Consider the following 23,539-nt stretch of genomic DNA (forward strand, 5'->3'; position numbering starts at 1 on the left):
TCTAATCCTTAAGCATGGACTATCTTTCCATTTGTTGTGTCATCTTCAATTTATTTCAACAGTGATTTATAGTTTTTGGAGTATAGGTCTTTTGCCTTTTTGGTTAAGTTTATTCTTAGGAATTTATTATTATTATTACTATTTTTTAAAGACTTTAATTAATCAATTAACAGAGAGAGAAAGAGATGGAGAGAGAGAGAGAAGGGACACAAGCAGGGGAAGTGGGAGAGGGAGAAGCAGGCTTCCTGCCAAGCAAGCAACCCGACGTGAGGCTTGATCCCAGGACCCTGGGACCATGACCTGAGCCCAAGGCAGATGCTTAATGACTGAGCCACCAGGCGCCCCAGGTATTTTATTATTTTTAGTGCAGTTGTAAATGAGATTGTTTCCTGAATTTCTTTTTCTGCTGCTTCATTACTAGTGTACAGAAATGCAACAGATTTCTGTATATTAATTTTGTATCCTGTGACTTTACTGAATTCATTTATCAGCACTAATGCTTTTCTGGTGGAGTCATTAGAGTTTTCTATATATAGTATCATGCCATCTGCAAATAGTGAAAGTTTTACTTCTTCAGTACCAATTTGGATGCCTTTGAACATAGGCAGTAATCTCTCTGACATTGGCCATAGAAACATTTTTCTCCTCAGGCAAGGGAAACAAAAATTAAACTACTGGGATTACACCAAAATAAAAGGGTTTTGCACAGTGAAGGAAACTGTTAATAAACAACAAGGGAACCTGCTGAATGGGAGAAGATAATTGCAAATGATATATCCAATAAGGAGTTAATATCCAAAAATATATAAAGAACTTACACAACTCAACCTTAGAAAAACAAAGAATCCCATTAAAAGATGAGCAGAGCACCTGATCAGACATTTTTCCAAAGGAGATATACAGATGGCCAATAGACACATGGAAAGATGCTCGACATCACTAATCAGGGAAATACAAATCAAAATCACAATGAGATAGCACCATATACCTGTCAGAGTGGGTAAAATAAAATAGACAAGAAATAACAAATGTTGGTGAAGATATGGAGAAAAAGGAATCCTAGTGCATTATTGGTAGGAATGCAAACAGGTACAGCCTCTGTGGAAAACAGTATGGAGGGTCTTCAAAAAATTAAAAACAGAATTACCACATGGTCTGGTAATTCTGCTACTGGGTATTTACCCAAAGAAAACAAAAATACTAGTTTGAAAAGACATATACATTCCTATGTTTACAGTGGCATTATCTATGGAAGTGATCAAAGTGTCCATCCATACATGAATGGATAAAGAAGATGGGGTATACATTAAAAAATGAGAAATTACTCAGCCATAAAAAGAATGAGATCTTGCCATTGGCGAAAATATGGATAAACCTAGAAGGCAAAATGCTAAATGAAATAAGTCAGATGAAAAAAGACAAATGCCGTATGATTTCACTCACATGTGGAATTTAAGAAGCAAAATAAATGAACAAAGAAAAAAGAGAGACCAACAACAAAAAATGACGAACAAACTGGTGGTTGCCAGAGGGGAGGTGGATAGAGGGATGGGTGAAACAAAAAGGAGATTAAGAGTATAATTATGATGAGCACTGAGTAATGTACAGAATTGTTGAATAATGATAACACCTGAAAGTAATGTGACACTGTATGTTAATTATACTTCAATTAAAAACATTGTTTTAGATACAAATAATGTCCAACTTCTATTTCAGAACTGGCTACCCTTCCTTCATAGCTGTGTGACTCTAATTCAAAATGTGAAATAAACTAAGCTACCAACAAAACTCACCTGCCATCACGGGATCTGTGGAGACTGCCGTGGTAGCTGCTTACTTTGCTGTGGACGCTCCCTGCCTTGCTTCTCTGATCATCCACCATAGCAAGCTGAGTTGAAGAAGCATGTGTGGATGTTCCTTGAGTGGAAGTTCCTCTTGATTTTCTTATAATAGGAGTATTTGGATCCCTCAAAAGAGACTGAGCAAAATCAGGTTCCTGTAGCACCTGTCGGCTCTCATTCACTATCCTAGAAAACAAAATACTAAATTTAAGATACAGACTAACATCCCCATAGACCAGTAAATGTGACACGCTGACATTATTCTTGAAATTAATTGCTCTCTCAATAATGTCTTTAGGAGAGATATAAGGTAACATTGTTGACAGAGGAAAGAATTTAACAAAGATTATGTCAATCTGTACTTTAAGGTGATATGATGGAAAGAATAAGGAAATCTGGATTTTAGTTCAATAAATACATGACCGTAAGCAAGTCATTATCCCCTTTTCTTCATTTTCCTCATCTATAAGATGAAGCTATATGATTTCATCATTTCTAAAAGTCCCTTTCAATTAAAGAAATTTATGATTCTCAAGTACACTAAAATATTACAAAGATATTACAATAGAGAAATTTTTTTCTTGCATGGCTTATGGATGTATTGGAGGCCTCACTGTAGCACAGATAAATACATATATATATATATTTTTTTTTTAAATTAATTTATTTATTTTAGAGACAGAGAGAGGGAGCACACACACACATGCAGGGGGAGGCAGAGAGAGAGAGAGAGAGAATCTCAAGCAGACTCCCCACTGAGTGTGGGGACCTGAGATGACCTGAGATCATGACCCGAGCTGAAATCAAGAGTTGGATGCCCAAATGACTGAGCTACCCAGGTGCCCCAATAGGTATATTTTTCAACCTGTAAGAACAGTTTTCTTTTAAATTATTTTTACTAACATATAATGTATTATTTGCCCCAAGCACACAGGTCTGTGAATCATCAGGCTTACACATTTCACAGCACTCACTGTAGCATGTACCCTCCCTAATGTCCATAACCCAACCACCCTCTACCTACACCCCCGCCCCCAGCAACCCTCAGTTTGTTTTGTGAGATTAGTAAGAGTCTCTCATGGTTTGTCTCCCTCCTGATCCCATCTTGTTTCATTTTTTCCTTCCCTACCTCCCAAACCCTCACCCTGCCTCTCAAATTCCTTATGCTGAGTGAAATAAGTCAATCAGAGAAAGACAATTATATGATCTCTCTGATATGAAGAACAGTTGTTTTAAGGCTACAAGTTGGTCTTATGGTGAAACAGCTGTTCAGTGCTAGAATAAGCATGAGTGGTCAAAATTAGAACAAAATTAATGAAAAATTAATTTAAGCTAAGATAAAATTAATTACTAGACATCTTAAAGGCTTAAGGAGGGACTCCTGGGTGGCTCAGTTGGTTGGACGACTGCCTTCGGCTCAGGTCATGATCCCGGGGTCCCGGTACCGAGTCCCACATCGGGCTCCCAGCTCCATGGGGAGTCTGCTTCTCCCTTTGACCTTCCCCTCCCTCATGCTCTCTCTCACTGTCTCGCTCTCAAATAAATAAATAAAATCTTAAAAAAAAATGGCTTAAGGAAAAAAACTTAAGAAGAATTATTGTCAAGAACAAAAGTTTTTAACTGCTAGAGAATGGTTAAAAGCAGATGTTTACTATAATGAACAAAGCAGCAATTAAATTGATCAAAGAGCCAGTTAAATAGTCACAAAGATCAGAGTCTCAGTTTATATAAATGACTAGGAGAATCAGAGGTTAAAGTTAAAATAAGATAAATAATTTCGTGAAAAAATAAAGCTCCAGCATATATGGATTGGACCATACAATGAGACAGTGTATATATTCTAACTTTTCAGATTACAAAAGGATCCTCCTTACTACTATTGTTTTTAGTGGTGAGGTAGGAGGGCTAAAGGCAGGCTAATACTTGTTGAGTACCCACATTATGCCAGGTATTTCACATTCACTCTCCTTTGATCCTTCTTAATAATGTTTTTATTATGGAGATCAATGTCCTAAGAGGGTATCTGTTAAGAGGATATTATGTATCTATTGTGAATAGATATCTATCAAGAATAAATACTGTGATCTCCATTTCGTAGATGAAAAAACTGAGGTTTAAAGGATTAAAGAACTTTTCAAAGTCATACACCAAAACCAACAGTCAGGGATCAAACTTAAGTTTAAATGGCTTAGGGAAGCGTAGGTGGCTCAGTCAGTTCAGGGTTCAGATCTTGATTTCGACTCAGGTCATGATCTCAGGGCTGTGAATTCCAGCCCCACACTGGGCTCTATGCTGGGTGTGGAGCCTGGCTGAGATTCTGTCTTCCATTCCTCTGCCCCTCCCCCACACTCTCGTGTTCACTCTTAACAAATGGCTTAAAAGCCAAAATAATGATAAAATATTTGTAACGATAAAATATTATATATACATATATGTATATATAACATGTGTGTACATAGACACACACACACACACATACATTTCCTCAGATCAAAGTATCAAAAACTGGACAGAAGAATGAACAAGTCAAAAACAGTTAAAACAAACAAAGAAACAAACAATATCTGTTTCTCTGTCATCAATGGCCCTAATCATATATTCATATATCGCAAATCAGCCTTACTTGCTGACTTTATTTTCTAAACTTATTTTTAAAACTTGATTCAAACTGACTTCTGGTCATGCCAAAAATTTAATCCATCTTCAAATGGTAAACATTTGTCCCCTCACTTTACAGATAAGAAAACAGAGAAATTAAGTGATATGATTTATATAATTCCAAAAGAAGATTTCTAAAAATATTTCAATCAGTGTCAGAATTACTAGTATAAGCACAATGTTAAATGTGGCTTCACTCAGGGGCAAAACACTAATTTGATTAGCACAATTTTAGAAACTAGTCTCTTTGTAGCACAGTATATAAGCAAAAACAAGAGTCTAGAATCAGACCGCTTGGGTCTGAATCTCAATTCTAGCAATGACTATGAAACCTTGATTCCTTACCGTAAAATGATGATCTCTCTTACAAGGCTGTTTGAAGGATTAAAAGTTTTAATAATATATAAAATGCTCAGAACTGTGCTTGGAGTATTAAATGTGCTCAATTAATTGGCAACTGTTACTACAATTACTTTATAGTTGTTTTTCAAAGGCTAAAGCACATAAATGCTAGATATAGCTATGGGATGCTCTCGTTCTTGAGCTCCAGAATAAGGGGCTGCCACTCTAGCCCAGGGCACAGTCCTGGCTTATTTCTTTAATGCATTTCATTATCATTATATAATATATTTAATATCATTTTTCTATTTTGGCTTTAATGTGTACTTTATCATAATGGAATAACACTTTATCTATATAATTTCTGGTACACTTAGATGAACAATGGACAATTGGAAAGGGAAGGCTAATACCTGTGTGATTTTGGCCAAAGCATTTAATCTCTCTGTGCTCAGTTTTCTCATCTATAACACAGAAATAAAACATACCAGCCCCCACAGGAATATCAAGAAGATCAAGTAATAACATAGATATATAAAAGCATTAATTTGTTCTTATTTTTAAGAAAATTATAATTTAAATTTCTGAAAGTAAGATCAGCTTTCCCTCAAATACTCTCAATTAGTAAGGTATAGACCTTAAGCCCGCCTGGTTCTACTTGGCTATCTTCTCAGAATCAAGTTTTAGCTTCTAATTAATACATGCTACTGTGCTAATCACAATTGGTTGTAGCTAAGATTACAATCACATTGAAACATATCCACCAAATCCAAAGTGTTTTAACATAAGCAATACAAAAATTTTATGTGAATGTGAGGTTTGTGAACATTGTGATAATTTCAACTTACTCTTTTTTCCTACGACCATGAAAAAAACTGGCCCATTCAAAGCATGTCTTTTTGCTTCCAACCCAAAAGATGGAGGGAATACCAACAATGAGAGCCATCAGGTATTTCATCAGAAAGAGAATCAGGTCTGGACGACTCATTTGAGTAACCTACAAGAAGGGAAAGAAAAATACCTTAAATATATAAAAAGATAAAACCTTCTATCAAAGGCCATTATAAATCTTTAAAATAAACAATAGTTAAGTAATTCTATAAACTTGGTATTTTCACTTTTACAGTTCTATAGTTAAATTTCTTGTTATACAAAAAAGATATACACTCCTGATAATTTGACAGTAAGTTTCTATTTTATATTTTGAGTCCTATATTTTTCTTATTAGCTCATAATGGTATCTTCTAAGGAAGAAGATTATTAATGTAGAAAATAAGCCATGAATAGGAATAGAGGCTCAAATAAATAATACCTATATTCTTCTTGGCCAATTCTGTTAGTCCTATCATTGGTCATTACAATATAAAATTAGGAAAGTATTAGTCTTTCCCCCCATTTCATTAATTTCTGTGCTTATCTTTTATAGATCATCCTTCTACCTACTTCATCTTACTCTGCTGGCTGTTTTCAAGCTTCCTCTTTAACCTATGAGTTATTTCTAGGTACATTTCCTAGTTTCTGGTCAGATGAGTTTTTAAAAATTGCTTTTTATATTTAGTTTCAAGTTTAATTATTGTGGTCAGAGAATTTGTCTATATTATTCTGGTTACCTTAAATTTTGGAGAATTCCTTTTGATTTAGGACGCTGTCAATTTATGTAAATATTCCTTGTGAACTTTAAAATAGCCCATACTCTCTGTTGGGTACAAAATCTTCTATATGTATTAGATCTACTTTATTAGCTTTGTCATTCAAATTTTTTATATTCTCAATTTTACCTGTATTAACTTTTTAAAATATTTTATTTATTTACTTGTTAAGAAGTCTAATTGATAATCTTTTGGAGATTTACTTCCTCTCTCTGGTAGCTTTTAAATTTTTCTATATCCTTTTCCCTTTATAGTTGCATTGAATGTTTCTCATGGTGATTGATTTTTATTTTTCCTGCTTAGTGTGCAGAGTGTACTTTTAATCTAAGGACCTATGTTTTCAGTTCTGGAAAATTCTCAAACATTAGGTTTTTGGTTATTGCTTTTTAGTCATTCTTATGGCTTCTTATTCTACAACTCCCATTAGATGTGTACTGCAGTTCCTCAATCCTTATTTTTTATGTCTTTTAACTACATAGTAGTTTTTAGTATTGTATGGCTCTCTATATTCTGTATTCTGGGTGAACTCTTTAGAACAATTTTTTTACTTCACTAATTCCCTCTTCAACCATGTCTATGTTAGGGTTCATGTTATCTACTGATTTTATTTCCATAACTTCAATTCTAAGATGTCTAATTAGTTCTTATATTTGCCTATTCTTATTTCATTTCTACTAATTTACAATCTTTTATTCTTTTAAAGTGGTTTTTATTGTTTATCTTTTAGGGAATCCTAAACATACTTTTTAAAAAATAACTCTTTATAAACTTGGTTTACTACTTTCATTTCATCTGGGAGCAAATCTATCTTTAGATTGTTGATTTTGTTGGATGCTTTCTAGGTTTGGCTTTTTCCTTTTTTGAATCGTGTTTTGGAATTTTAATTTGCATGTCTTGAGTTAGAACTTTCCCTTTCTCTTCCCCTCTCTCTCCCTTTTTCCCTCCCTCCATTTATCTCACCCTGTCTCATGACTTTTTGTCCTCACCAGTGCCCAAAGGGATCTTGTCAAAAACCAGGTTTTATACTGGTGATTGTGAACTATAGATGTTACTGATTACTGGAGATTCGGGTACTAAGTCCTGGCAGTTTGGCTTAAATATTGGTCTTAAGGCTGTGCTGGTGTCTTCCCACATTTCTAGATAAGTATTTTTATATTAACTATGGCCTCAGGGAACAGTTGGTATTACCTTTTACATGGACTTCCTTTCAAGAGCAGGGGAGCCTCATTTCCAATTCCTGCTTTTAACCAGTGAGACTAGTTCTGGTCCTCTGACTTCCATGTGACACTTACGCTTCCAATACACCCCAGAAACTGGATACCCACTCACCTCTAGCTACATCATACCTGGAGTTCAGCAGGCCCCATGTTTTTTATCACTAGTTATCAATGTGCATATCTGTTATATAAATAAGTTTATTTTGTCTTTTAGACTGATCACATTCAAACATTTTTATTATGTTTTATCTATAACTGATTTTATGTTTATGTTTCATCTATAATGACACATGATTACAGTTAGCCTGGTAAGCTCAAAACATGGAACTTAAATTACAATCATAACCTAGAATTAAGGTGTAATTCCTTTAGAATTTAAAAATCAAAAAATCAAAAAGCAAATATTTATAGATCATCCACTACTCTAAATAATTCTGTTTAAAGCCCCATGAGGCTTATAAAACAGATGTAAGGTATGATTAATGTTCCCAAGATGATAATCTAAATGAAAATACAAATTAAAGAAACCATTGAATAGTTAAGAACTATAATTAAAAGAAGCAGATGAAGAGACACAAAAGCAGATCACAAATAACCTTATCATTAAAAAATACAATGGCTTCCTGTTGTTCCATTTCTTTTTTTTTTTAAGATTTTATCTTTAGGTAATCTCTATACCCAACATGGGGCTCAAACTCACAACCCCAAAATCAAGAGTCACATGCTCTACCAACTGAGCCAGCCGGTTTCATTTTTTAAAAATATTCCTATATAGCATCACTTATTGATGATTATCTCATACTTTACAAAACCTTTATCTCCCTTGACTTCTATAATACTGCATAGTCATGATTATTCTCCTAATGAGACATTACTTTCTTACTTTCATTACTTTCTTCTTGACTTCCTACTCCTGCTCTTTTACCATTTGCTCCCCCACTACCCTCTATACAAGAGTTCTTTTTTTTTTTTTTTTAAAGATTTTATTTACTTGAGAGAAAGAGCAAGAGAGAGAAAGAGAGAGAGAGAACAAGCAAGTTGAGGGGCAGAGGAAGAAGCAGACTGCCCCACTGAGCTGGAAGCCTGATGCTGGGCTCAATCCAGGACTCCAGGATCATGACCTAAGCGGAAGACAGTGCTTGACTGACTGAACCACCCAGGTGCCCCTATATAAGAGTTCTTTTGTGTGTGTGTGTGTGTTAAAGATTTTATTTGGGGCGCCTGGGTGGCTCAGTGGGTTAAAGCCTCTGCTTTCGGCTCAGGTCATGATCCTGGGGTCCTGGGATCAAGCCCCCCATCGGGCTCTCTGCTCAGCAGGGAGCCTGCTCCCCTGCCCCCCCCCACCTACCTCTCTGACTACTTGTGATCTCTGTCTGTCAAAAAAAGATTTTATTTATTATTTGACAGAGAGAGACATAGGGAGAGAAAGAATACAAGCAGGGGGAGTGGGAGAGGGAGAAGCAGGCTTCCTGTTGAGCAGAGAGCCTGATGTGGGGCTTGATCCCAGGACTCTGGGATCATGACCTGAGTCCGAAGGCAGTCACTTAACAACTGAGCCACGCAGGTGCCCCTATATAAGAGTTCTTAAAGTCAGTGTGGAGCTACTTCATATAGCTACCCTATGACCGTGAAATTGCACTACTGGGTATTTACCCCAAAGATACAGATATAGTGAAAAGAAGGGCCATATGCACCCCAATGTTCAGAGCAGCAATGTCCACGATCGCCAAACTGTAGGAGAGCCCAGATGCCCTTCAACAGAAGAATGGATAAAGAATATATGGTCCATATATACAATGGAATATTATGCCTCCATCAGAAATGATGAATACCCAACTTTTATAACAACATGGATAAGACTGGAGGAGATTATGCTGAGTGAAATAAGTCAAGCATAGAGAGTCAATAATCATACAGATTATTCCATATGGATTATTCCTCATGTGGAGCATGAGGAATAACATGGAAGACATTAGGAAAAGTGAATTGGGGGAAATCAGAGGTGGAGACGAACCATGAGAGATATGGACTCTGAGAAACAAACTGAAGGTTTTAGAGAGGAGAGGAGTTGGGGGGATGGGTGAGCCTGGTGGTGGATATTAAGAAGGGCATGTAGTGCATGGAGCATTGGGTGTGGTGCATAAACAATGAATCTTGGAACACTGAAAAAATAAAATAAAAGAGTTCTTAAAGTCATTCCTCAATTCTCTCTTTATACTCTCAACTAAACATTTAAACTTAGAAGTCATCTAGTCATATTCTTTACCTAGCAAATTAATTTGCTTTCAATCTAGTTGTTCTGTGAATATAAATTAGTATGGTGGTATTGATAAAATACAAGTTTGCCTCTTCCACATTCAAATAGCCAGAACAGCTCTAGCTATTCTGCCCACTTGTCCTAGTTTTGTCCTCTGGTGCTGTCAAGAGTAAGGCTACCATTCCAAAAGTCCTAGTCAAGTCAATAAGATACCCTGCGAGAAGGAAAACTTTAAAAAATGGTGTAAGTATTGGGAACAAAGAGACAAAAAGACTAACCAGAAAATCCAAGAGAATCAATGGACAAACAGAAACAATCAAAGAGTTAGCAAGTTGGGGAAGATTAATATAAAAAAAATCAAACGTTTTCTTATATGCTGTCAATAACCAGAGAAGAAACATAATGAAAACAATTTCATTTATAACAACAACAAAACCAAAAAATATCTAGGAATAAACCTAGCAACTAGCAAGAAATACAAAGAAAATGATAAAACACTATCAAAGGACACAGAAAAAAATTGAAATACATAAACAAGTCCATGTTTCTACATGCAAAGACTCAATGTTTTAAAGATATCAAATCAGTTATTCCCCAAATTAATCCTGTAAACTTGGTACAATCCAAAAAGAGCAAAAGGATTTTTCACAGAATGTTAAAAGTTAAGTATATGATAAAAGTATTTCAAATAAATGGGGAAAAGATCATAGATTGTTTAATAAGTGATGTTGGGGGCGCCTGGGTGGCTCAGTGGGTTAAGCTGCTGCCTTCGGCTCAGGTCATGATCCCAGAGTCCTGGGATCGAGTCCCGCATCGGGCTCGCTGCTCAGCAGGAAGCCTGCTTCCCTTCCTCTCTCTCTGCCTGCCTCTCTGCCTACTTGTGATCTCTCTCTGTCAAATAAATAAATAAAATCTTTAAAAAAAAAAATAAGTGATGTTGGGAGGGTTGGCAACCCACTTGGAAACAAAGTAATTTAGATGCCACCCCACACAATGAAAGAAAAATAAATTCTAGACAGATAACAATAAATCATAAAAGTATGAAAAGAATGAAGAATATTTTTATAGTGGAAATGCATAGGCCTTTTTAAAAAAAAGTAACATGAAACAAAAAAGCCATAAAAGGAAAAGACTGACAGTTTTGACTAACAAAAGCTCAAAACTTCTGCAGAACAAGAAACTATAATTCAAATCAATACACTAATGACTAACTAGAAATATTAACTATATTATCTATTAATAAAGCAAATTAAGGAGCAGAAACTGAATTAAAAATGGAAGAAACAAAGGGAAGAAAACAGCAAATATGCACACATAGAAGCATACACACAGCTATAAAGAGAACAAAACTAAAATGGCTTTAAGAAATTACTTTGCTCAATCCTATTCAAATAAACTTGGAAACTGATAGAAGCAAATGATAGTAAAATAGAAACAAAACTGATTATAGGGCGCCTGGGTAGTTCAGTTGGTTAAGCGACTGCCTTTGGCTCAGGTCATGATTCTGGAGTCCCATGATCAAGTCTCGCGTTGGGCTCCCAGCTCCGCAGGGTCTGCTTCTCCCTCTGACCTCTCCCCTCTCATGCTCATATTTAAAGAATATGCCATGACCTCTGATCAAGCAATTCTTTTAAAAATTTATGCTACTGATCTATTCACGTATGTGAAATGATATACAAAACTGTTTGCAATAGTAAAATATTACAGACAATGTGCATGGTATATTATGCGGTCAGAAAAAATACTGAGGGAGCCTTTTCACTTTAGGTATTAGTCTCCAAGATATACTGTTAAATGACAAAAGCAAGATGAAGTATGTATAGTAGCTACCATTCAAGTAAAAAAGAAAAAGGAATATACTTGGTTGTACATCCGTAAACATCTCTTAAAGTATATACAAATTCCTGGTAACATTCAAGTCACCTTGGGAAGGGCACTAGGAAGATGGGAGACAACAAGCACAAATGGGAGACCTTTTCCCATATACTCTTCTAACTTCAAGGTTTTGAACCATGTGAATACAGTATCTATGTAACACTATTAAGAATAAAAAATAGAGCTTCATTTTTCTAAGTCTGAGCATTCCAAATATAAAAATAAGAGTTGGGTGGTCTATGAGGAAATATCCCCATTGGGGGGCAGTATCTAAATTGCTATAATATGGGGCGCCTGGGTGGCTCAGTGGGTTAAGCCGCTGCCTTCGGCTCGGGTCATGATCTCAGGGTCCTGGGATCGAGCCCCGCATCGGGCTCTCTGCTCAGCAGGGAGCCTGCCTCCCCTTTTCTCTCTGCCTGCCTCTCTGCCTACTTGTGATCTCTGTCAGATAAATAAATAAAATCTTTAAAAAAATAAAATAAGGGGCGCCTGGGTGGCTCAGTGGGTTAGGGCCTCTGCCTTCGGCTCAGGTCATGATCCCACGGTCCTGGGATCAAGCCCTGCATCGGGCTCTCTGCTCGGCAGGGAGCCTGCTTCCTCCTCTCTCTCTGCCTTCCTCTCTGCCTACTTGTGATCTCTGTCTGTCAAATAAATAAATAAAATCTTAAAAATAAATAAATAAAATAAAATAAAATAAATTGCTATAATATTTCTGATGGACACTCTCATAATACTTAATAAAAACCGAGATGTGTACAACATTTGAGCCACAAATTCTGTTTTAAGAAATAAATTCTAAAGAAAGAGTATGTCAATAGGAGATTGTTCAAATAAATTAAGGTACATCCAAATAACAAAATAAGTAGCTATTCAATAATGGTAACATAAAGTGAAAAAAGGAAGATACAGTGATGTGCTTGAAATGTTTAACTGGCTTTCTTGATGGAGGTGAGCTCTGTTTTGTAGTATCTACAAATTTTGTAGTGTAAATACTTCAACCATGCCACTTTCAAGTTACCAGTGTGATATCACTCACTGTGCAATCATGAAGAGATTCAAATACTGACTCTTGTCAGTCTGTGTGAGCCAGCTCTCGTACTCTACTGGGTATAGATGAATATGTCAAATATGACCACATTTATATTTTAAAATTTTATATATATTCATATTTATAATATTAATGATAGGTCAGCTCACAGAAGTCAGTTGGGTCAGTTGGGTGACTCTCACCTGGGTTCTCACTTTGTTGCAGTTGGATGACAGATGGGACTGGATCATCTGAGTGTAGTATTGAGATGGACATATATATAAGATGACTTCTTCACTCAAATACCTAGAATCTCAGCTAGGATTTCTGGAAAAGTTGGGAGCTGGCTGGGATCTCTCTCCCAATCTCCTTGCCTTCCTCTGTTCATACAGCCTTACCATACAGTTTATGACCAGTTTGGAATTCCACACATTTTGTGGTTTCAGAGCAGGCTGACTTTTTTTTTTAAAATTTTATTTATTTATTTGACAGAGCACAAGTAGGCAGAGAGGCAGGCAGAGAGAGAGGAGGAAGCAGGCTCTCCTCGGAGCAGAGAGCCCGATGCAGGGCTCGATCCCAGGACCCTGGGATCATGACCTAAGCCGAAGGCAGAGGCTTAACCCACTGAGCCACCCAGGCACCCCGAGCAGGCTGACTTCTTATTAGAGGCTGGTTCCTCCCACAGCAAGCATTTTAAGAAAACTTGAAAATAATGGCAAGGCTTCTTATGACTTAGCCTCAGGGGCATGCAGAATCACTTCTGCTGCATTCTACTAATCAAAAGCAAGTCACAAAGCCAGCCCAATTCAAGGAAAAGAACTACATAAGAGCAAAAAGTATGATTCACTGGCTGGAGGCAACAGAGTGTTTATCTCTAGAGTAGCTATCAAAATATTAGAAAAATATACAGAAAAATGTAAATACTGGTCATACTGATGGGGAGGTATGCTTTTCTTCTAAGCATGTTTTATAATAATTTTTTCCTGATATTCTGAAATTTTTTAAAGAGGAAAAACCATATGTATATAATCAACATTTATATATTAACATAACTAACATATTAACCAGGAAAACTTTCATTATATTAATGGAATGCAAAAAGCTCATGTGATACAATGTAAATCTGGATTATGGTATATATCAGTAATGTTCTACAAATGAATTGCTCTAAGAAAATATGAAAAATTATATTCATATTAAATAAAGTATATAGTGAATATCATAAATATCTAGAGTAAGATATATAAACAGACCAATGATCAACTAGATAGAAAACATGATGAATTGTAAATGAATCAATGCCCAGGATTTCTATTCTGTATTTACACACACACACACACACACCCCTTCTTGTGACTTCCTTGCATTCTCCACCATGACACGTTATTTCTTAAACACAGGTTTTCACATAGTAATAAGAACAAATTAATATAGGTAGTATATAAAATGAGTAGAAACATGTAAAGTACTTAGAACTGTACCTGACACCTAATAAATGTTCAAACATGTGGTACATGGGGCACCATTGTCTCAGAAGATATTAAAAAGGTCCATAAGATATTCTGTGGTAAAATAAAATTTGGATATTAAAATCTCTCCTTGGAGAGTCACATGCACATTCAGATATTAAAGGCTTTGAGAAGTCCTGAAGTAAGCAATTGTTTATCTTCATTTATTCCAGTGTTTCTAATGCTATTATATATACTTAAATTTCCCCACCTGAAAACTGACAGGTTAGAATAGGTAAATTCTAAGTTTTTCCTAATAACCTATAACCCTATTAATCTTGAAAATTTTTCAAAGTGAACTAGAAACCAGTCTCTATTTTTTATTATGCTTAATTTTGCCCCCAAAGTTATTTTCCATTACTTAAAAATCGTACTAGTTAACACACACATTTTAACTGTAATTATATACACTTCTGACTCACAAAAAGGAGAAAGTAAGTTCCTATAGAAGTGGAGGGAGATAAGGGGAAGAATGAGAGCACTGAGAAGAATGCTTCAAATCATGTCGGCTTATATTCAGTGAATAGTGAGAAAACAATGACTGACTGAAGAAAAACAATTATTTGTAAATGTAAGGAAGGCGGCCAAGAACCTAAAAATTAAAACTAGTCAAACCATAATTAAAGAAGTCTGGAATGAGATCTAATCAGAGTTGAGCAGAGAATCAGAGGTATTATGTAATATGAAAAGAGCACTGGCCTGAGCAATATGACCTTGGTCAAATCATTTAAAAAATGGCAGGCTTGGGGCGCCTGGGTGGCTCAGTGGGTTAAAGCCTCTGCCTTCAGCTCAGGTCATGATCCCAGGGTCCTGGGATCGAGCCCCACATCGGGCTCTCTGCTCAGCGGGGAGCCTGCTTCTTCCTCTCTCTCTCTCTCTGCCTGCCTCTCCGCCTACTTGTGATATCTCGCTCTGTCAAATAAATAAATAAATAAATAAATAAATAAAATTTTAAAAAAAATGGCAGGCTTGAACTCAATGACTTTGAAGTTGCCTTCAATTCCAGATGACTGGTCATCTGCAATCTAAAATACTCTTCTTCAGAGATCTTATATAGTCTAATCCCTTTTTTCATATATATGTGGAATCAAAGCCTAGGGAATTGAGCTGATTTGCTCAAGGTCATGTATCTAATTAATTCAGTCGCTTAAATACTGATTGCCTATTGTATCCTGGTACAAGAGATAAAACAGTAAATGAGTCAGAAAATTCTCTGCCCCACTGAGCTTAAATTCTAGAGAGAGGTGGTGGCAGGGTGAGGGTGGAGTGCTGTCAAGAAGGAAATAAAAAAATCTTACATTATCAGGTAGTTATTAACTCAGAACTAAAGCAGAGTAGGGAACAAGGTTTGTGAGGTGGTAGAGTACGTGCGCCACATAGTTTACATCAAAATTGTGAGGAAAGGCATATCCTAAAACACATTCAAACAGGGATTTGGAGTTTACTCTGCAGTAAAAGTATTTCAAACAGAAGGGACAGCAATGACAATAATGCTGAGAACAAATCTGTTGTCTCTCAAGAACAATAACAAGGAGACCAGTGTGGCTAGAGCTGAGCAAGCAAGGAGAATGGTAGGTAGTAAGTCAAAGAAATAGGCTGAAACCACATTATATAAGGCCCTGTAGGAAATGGTAAAAATGATAAATTTTATTCTAAGGGTAATAGGAAGTCATTGGTGGTTTTGTTTGAAGGCACACCATGATCTCACTTATGTTTTCAAAAGTTTACCCTGGCTACTATAAACTGTAATAAACTGTAATAAACTGAAATAAACTGTAAGGAACAAGAATAGAAGATGAATTGAAAGACCACTGTGGCCATCAAAAAGCTTGGACTAAGGTAGAAGTGAAGGTGGTAAGCAGTTGATTCATCTGGTATGATGAGGTATGTGAGAAAAAGAGGGCTCAAAATGGCTCTTAATTTGGGAAAGAGCAACCTGTGGATGATGACACCATTTACTAAATGGGGAAGAACTGGGGATGGGATGTAGGAAGAAGAAGAAAAACTAAGTTCTATTTTAGACATGTTAAGTCAGAAATGCCTTGCAGACTTCTAAATGGAAATGTCATATGTGTGTGTGTGTGTGTGTGTGTGTGTGTGTGTGTGTGTGTGTGTGTGTGTGTGTGTCTGGAGCTCAGAAATGAAGTTGGGCTATACAGCCTAAAACATGGGACTGGGCAAGACTATCTAGAAAAAGGCAAGACTATCTAGAAAAGACTATCTAGAAAAGGGCAAGACTACCTAGATAAAAGGTTTATCTACAAAAAGACTATCTAGAAAAGTCCCCCTCCCCTTTTCTAAGTGAGAAACCATATCTTACACCTTCTTTAGTGTTTTAAACTGCACTGTATTGTCTTTCATAAATTAGATATATTGTCCACATAACAGAAATGCTTTAATTAAAGGGAAAGAGTGTTAAAAACAAAAATCAGTAATGACAACAGCAACAACAAATTAGTAAAAATAGCAACAACCAAAATCTTCAATTAGGCATGATAATACAGAGGAGAACTGGAGGACAGAGAGATGTAACACAGAATATTTTGTATTATAAGGTTCTGGTTAAAACCAAAATTCCAGGGAAGACAAATCAGCACCTGTCCATGGTAAGGATACAGTGAGAAAGCAACTCAGGTAACACCTGCTTTGTGAACGTGTCATATGCAAAGGGTGTTGGCGCCAGAAGGCTAAGACACTAGGAAAGAATGGCCAAGCTATTGCTGTAAGGAAAGCATTTTTCCCTTATAAATAAGGAAAAAGAAAGGGGAAGGAAAATGCATTATTATCAAGCTGTAAATCACAAAAAAAATAGGCAGTTAGCATTTAAAACAGGATCTGTGATAGCTAGAAGGGCAAAGCTCATTAAAGAAAAATATTTAAATAAAGGAAAAGAAATACAATGTTCAGTTTTTATTTAAAAATAGCCCTATAATGCCTTGGTGGGTCAAACTGTTAAGTGTCTGACTCTTGATTTTGGCTCAGGTCATGATCTCAGGATTGTGAGATCCAGGCCCATGTTGGGCTCTCTGCTCAGCATGGGGTTGACTTGAGATTATCTCCCTCTCCCTTTGCCCCTCCCTGCTCATGCTCTCCCTCTAAAATAAATAATCTTTAAAAAATAAATAAAAATAGCCCTATAATGAGCTGAATGCTTATGGATTTTTTTTTCTTTTGAGGAAAAAACCCACCATATATCTCAGTTCGTTCTATAGTTAAAAGGAACAAAGGAGAAACTTCATTCTCTCATTTATATTTGTCTTTTAAAATTCTATATTCCTATTGATGCTAAATAAATCACCTTAAAATGCAAAAAAACACTCACCTGATATATTTCTTTGGTCTATTTACTGTGAACTAAAGGGGAAGCCCAGGAGGAGAAGGGAAACAATCAACATCTTCTCTAAGCCCTATATCTTGATTACTGTAATTTTTGTTAAAAGCCTACATTCACTTCTGAATAACTAATCTCCTCTAATGCCACTCTAATTTTAATCTACAGAACTTTGCAATATGAGTTTATTCAACCATAATATGGAAGATTTTTTCCATATTTTGTTTTTTCAAAATTAGATCCAAAATCCACCCTGGGGCTTAAATTCTTTTTAATTATAAAGAAAAAAATATTCAGGCTAAGGGAGAAAAAAGCCTTGCAAAGAAAAAAAAAACCAAAAAAACCAAGGGTGTACTTTTGGCTGTTGTAGTAACCTAAATTCAATTATTGTTTCTGAGAGTTTGGCTCTGAATCAGGTTTCAGAGTCCTTGGCCACTTTCCCTATCAAAAGGAATCTATACTAATGGATACACATTAGGTTTGCTTTCATTTTATTTATTACTTACTTAATGTCATCTTATATAACCTTCTTTTACGTTATTTTCTCTCTGGTTTGCTTTCATTTTAAAAAAGATTCATTACCGGGGCGCCTGGGTGGCTCAGTGGTTAAAGCCTCTGCCTTCGGCTCAGGTCATGATCTCAGGGTCCTAGGATCGAGTCCCGCATCGGGCTCTCTGCTCAGCAGGGAGCCTGCCTCCTCCTCCTGTCTCTCTCTGCCTGCCTCTCTGCCTACTTGTGATCTGTCTGTCAAAAAAAAAAAAAAAAAAAAAAGATTCATTACCAATGTTGGTTTATTCTAAAGCCTGTGGTCCCCTAAAACCCATGTAAAAATGAACTGTTGATCAGGCTCATGCAGAATCTCATGTTGTTAAGTGACAACAGTTTTAGAATGGAGGTCTGATTCCAAATTTTGCGCACTTATTACACTACACTGCTTTATCTGCCTTTTAGTCTGCCTTGAAAAGTCACCTACTTGCCCCATCAGATATAAAGACTTATGGTAATGCTATGGTAATTAAGATAACAGAAAATTAAGAAAAGTATAGAAAACCACAGAATAGTGAAATAAGTTTCACACATGGGAACTTGACATACAGCAGAGGCAGCATTACAGATCAATAGATAAAAGACTAGTCAAGAAATAGCACTGGGGCACCTGGGTGGCTCAGTGGGTTAAAGCCTTCGGCTCAGGGCATGGTCTCAGGGTCCTGGGATCGAGCCCCACATCGGGTTCTCTCTGCTCAGGAGGGAGCCTGCTTCCCCCTTTCTCTCTGCCTGCCTCTCTACTTGTGATCTCTCTCTGTCAAATAAATAAATAAAATCTTAAAAAAAAAAAAAAAGAAATAGCACTAATCAGATACCTATATATTTAAAAATGGTATTTCCCCAGCACACCAGATATAAAAATAAGTGCTATAGTTTAAAAATCCAAATCTGGAAAGCAGAACTTTAAACTGCTGGACGAAAACACAGATGAATATTTTTTATGACTTTCAATAGATTTTTTTAAAAGATTTTATTTATTTATTTGACAGAGAGAGAGAGAGAGAGATCACAAGTAGGCAGAAAGGCAGGCAGAGAGAGTGAGGGAAGCAGGCTTCCTGCTGAGCAGAGAGCCCCATGCAGGACTTGATCCTAGGACCCTGGGATCATGCCCTGAGCAGAAGGCAGAGGCTTTAACCCACTGAGCCACTCAGGCGCCCCTCAATAGAGATTTCTTTTTTTTTTTTTTTAAAGGTTTTACTTATTTATTCGACAGAGAGAGAGAGTGATCACAAGTAGGCAGAGAGGCAGGCAGAGAGAGAGGGGGAAGCAGGCTCCCTGCTTAGCAGAGATCCCAATGTAGGGCTCAATCCCAGGACCCCGAGATCACGACCTGAGCCGAAGGCAGAGGCTTAACCCACTGAGCCACCCAGGTGCCCCAATAGAGATTTCTTAAAATACATTAAAAAACAAGAAAAAAATGAGTAATATAAACATTAAATTTTTAAACTTCAGCTCAACAAAAGACACTATTAAAAAAGTAAAAAGCCAAGTTAGATATTTGTAATGCATACACTGACATAAAAAAGTATAATCCAGAATATATGTGTGCATATTTGTATATGTCTGTAAAAAATGCAATTCACAGAAGAGGAAATATCATTAGCTAATAAACTTAAAGAAGTTCAATCTCACTAGCAATACAAATTAGGGAATTTGGGAAACTCCCACATCAGGGAAATACAAACTAAAATAGCAATAATGATTGCCAATAAGACTGGCAAAAATTAAAAAGTGTGATGACACCAAGTGATGGTAAGGATGTAGAGCAATGGGAACTCTCTGTACTTTCATGTGGAGTTCTAAATTGGTACAACCATTATGGAAAGCAATTTGGCAACATCGTAGTAAAGCTGAAGAATCACGTCTTATGACCCAACAATTCCATTTTTAGGTATATATTCTAGAGAAACTCAAATGGATGAACAAGAATATTCATGGCAGCATTATTTACAATAGAGGAAAAACAAGATATAATCTAAATACTCACTGAGTAAAATAAACTAATGTGATGTATTTATACAATAAAATATTGAACAGCAGAGAAAGCAAATAAACACATATTACCATTTCTCACACACATATACGACAAAAGCTGCAAAAAATGCTTACAGTTTCGACACTATAAAGTTTTAAAACAAACTAATACTATATATAATTTAGGAAAAAATACATGTGAGTAAATATATAAGTAAAAACACAAAAACACCAAGTTCTAAATAATGATAGTTTAGGTCAATCAGGGAGACCTAAGGGTTTTGTTAGTGTTTTATTTATTAAGTGGTTGGCAAATCTACCAATATTTGATGTATTATTCTTTATACATATTTGTATGTCAGACACATTTGTAATATCTTTTATTTATTTATTTATTTTTAAACAGATTTATTTATTTGACAGACAGAGATCACAAGTAGGCAGAGAGGTAGGCTCAGAGAGAGGAGGAAGCAGGCTCTCTGCTGAGCAGAGAGCCGGATGTGGGGCTCTATCCCAAGACCCTGAGATCATGACCTGAGCCAAAGGCAGAGGCTTTAACCCACTGAGCCACCCAGGCACCCCTGTAATATCTTTTAAAAAGAAAAGACAAAAAAAGGAAGTTAAGGATCCTATAATTATGATACTTTGTTCCTCTCAGGGAGAAAATAGTTTTAAAATTATACTACGTAGGATAAATAGAGACTTAGTTAGTAATTCACTTTTTCACTAGATTTGTATCTATATATCTTCCTTCCACTTTCCAACTTTATCTTCTCACATTCTAGGCCTATCAATTTATTTCTAATCCTGTGAAAAATAAATACAGTGAGCTGATAAGGAAGGAATTAACTGGTAAGTACTTGGAAAAGTAACCACAGAATATTTTTATCTCAAAAATCATGACATCTGGATTTATTACAGCCATTATTTAACTCTATAGACCCACACAAATGAAGAAAAGGCTTAAAGCCAAAATTTATTCAAGAACTTAAAATGAAAACAAAAATAATAGTTATCTTGGGGCACCTGGGTGGCTCAGTGGCTTAAGCCTCTCCTTTCAGCTCAAGTCATGATCTCGGTGTCCTGGGATGGAGTCCCGCATCAGGCTCTCTGCTCAATGGGGAGCCTGCTTCCCTCTCTCTCTGCCTGCCTCTCTGCCTACCTGTGATCTCTCTCTCTGTGTGTCAAATAAATAAATAAAATATTTTAAAATTTTAATATTTTAATCTTTTTTTAAAAAAGATTTTATTTATTTGACAGGGAGAGAGAGATCACAGGTAGGCAGAGAGGCAGGCAGAGAGAGAGGGAGGGAGAAGCAGGCTCCTTGCTGAGCAGAGAGGCCAATGCGAAGCTCGATCCCAGGACCCTGAGATCATGACCTGAGCCGAAGGCAGAGGCTCAACCCACTGAGCCACCCAGGCGCCCGATAAATAAAATCTTTTTAAAAAAATAGTTATCTCATTATATTCTATTAATTCTTTGTTTTGATGGCATTATGAAATAGAAAATTTCACTGCTTTAGAAGTTATATTTGATTACAAGGGATGTAACCACCTTGACTTTCACCCAAATTATAATTGAGGGGAAAAAAAAAATTACCACTCTGATGTTACTTTAGTCTTACAAATTAGAAATAACTAGAAAATGGAAAAGTACATATACTTTTATACATATACATATACTTTACAATATGTTTGCAATAATAACTGGGAAACAAATATTTAAAAATTTTGTAGAACTTCTACTTAATCTTGATGCAGATAAAGAATTCTAATCTTCATTTACAATATAAAGTATTTTTTTTGGAGATTTTATTTATTTATTTGATAGATAGAGATCACAAGTAGGCAGAGAGGCAGGCAGAGAGAGCGAGAGGAGGAAGCAGGCTCCCTGCTGAGCAGAGAGCCTGATGTGGGGCTCGATCCCAGGACCCTGGGATCATGACCTGAGCCGAAGGCAGAGGCTTTAATCCACTGAGCCACTCAGGCGCCCCTTCATTTACAATATAAATGATGCTCATTCATCTTGTGAAAAGCATAATTCTTTTTTAGATTAAAAAAAAAAAATAAACTAGTCTTCCCCCCCCCAAAAAAATAAAGGGTTTTAAATCATTCTGAAAAGTTTCATTCTCTCTTTCAAATATGAACTGAAGAAAATAAATTAGTTTGTTATTAAGTATAAAATAATGAAACAGAAAACACAGTTTAGGCTTTGCCAAGCATTACCACAGCAAATCGACTTCCTCAGCCTTAAAAAACTGTTTAAGAGATAGGCCATATTCAGAAATGAGTTCTTTGAAACTTGTCAAAATTGTTGTGCCATCTCATAATTTACAGATTAAGAAAATAAGACATCAATGAATGAAATACAAGACATAAATAAATACCTAGGGTATTTTGTGCTCATGTACTAGAAAATTAATATTGTCAAAATGTCCATATTGTCCAAAGAAATCTATAGACTTTCAATCCCTATCAAAATTCCAATGGCATTTTTCACAGAAATAGAACAAATAATCCTAAAATTTGTTTGGAACCACAAAATACCCTGAATAGCCAAAGCAATCTTGAGAAAGGAGAACAAAGCTGGAGGCATCATGTTCACTATTTCAAACCATGTTACAAAGCCATAGCAATCCAAACAGTATGGTTTCGACATAAAATCAGACAGATCAAGGGAACAAAGAAGAGACACTAGAAATAAACCCATGCATACATCGCCAATTAACTTACAACAAAGGAGTTAAGAATACACAATAGGGAAAGGACAGTCTCTTCAATAAATAGTGTCAGGAAAATTAGACAATCACATGCCTAAGAATGAAACTAGACTACTATCTTAAACCATACACTAAACTAGCTCAAAATGGATTAAAGACTCAAACGTAAGATCTGACAGCATTTAACTCCTAGGAGAAAATACAGGCAGTAAACTCCCTAACATTGATCTTGGCGATGAATTTGGGGATTGGACATCAAAACCAAAAGTTAACAAAAGAAAATTAAGTTGTACGTCAAACTAAAAAGCTTCTGTAATGTAAAGAAAACCATCCAAAAAAGGAAAAAGCAACCTACTGAATGGCAGAAAATATTTGCAAATCATAGAGCTGATAAGGTATTAACATTTAAAATACATAAATAACTCATATGACTTAAAAGCAAAACAATCAGTCTAATTTAAAAATAGATCTGATAAAACAAAAAAAAAAATAGATCTGAATAGACAGTTTCCTAAAGAAGACCTACAAATGGCCAACAGGTACATGAAAAGATGCTCAACATCACTGCTATCAGGGAAATAAAAATCAAAATAACAAT

General features: G+C 36.0%; 1 protein-coding gene across 1 annotated transcript in view; it reads right to left on the minus strand.

The window, feature by feature from the left end:
- The window catches only part of FZD3 (frizzled class receptor 3), a 99,333-nt gene that overhangs the window by 13,856 nt on the left and 61,938 nt on the right, over nucleotides 1-23,539 (minus strand). Inside the window, exons 5-6 of the mRNA XM_047717491.1 lie at nucleotides 5,687-5,835; nucleotides 1,794-2,027 (exon numbers count right to left, since the gene is read on the minus strand). Of these exons, the coding sequence (XP_047573447.1) occupies nucleotides 1,794-2,027; nucleotides 5,687-5,835 (383 nt within the window). The remainder of the gene's footprint in view (nucleotides 1-1,793; nucleotides 2,028-5,686; nucleotides 5,836-23,539) is intronic.

This window comes from Lutra lutra, chromosome 2 (assembly GCF_902655055.1).
Source record: "Lutra lutra chromosome 2, mLutLut1.2, whole genome shotgun sequence".
Taxonomy (NCBI): domain Eukaryota; kingdom Metazoa; phylum Chordata; class Mammalia; order Carnivora; family Mustelidae; genus Lutra; species Lutra lutra.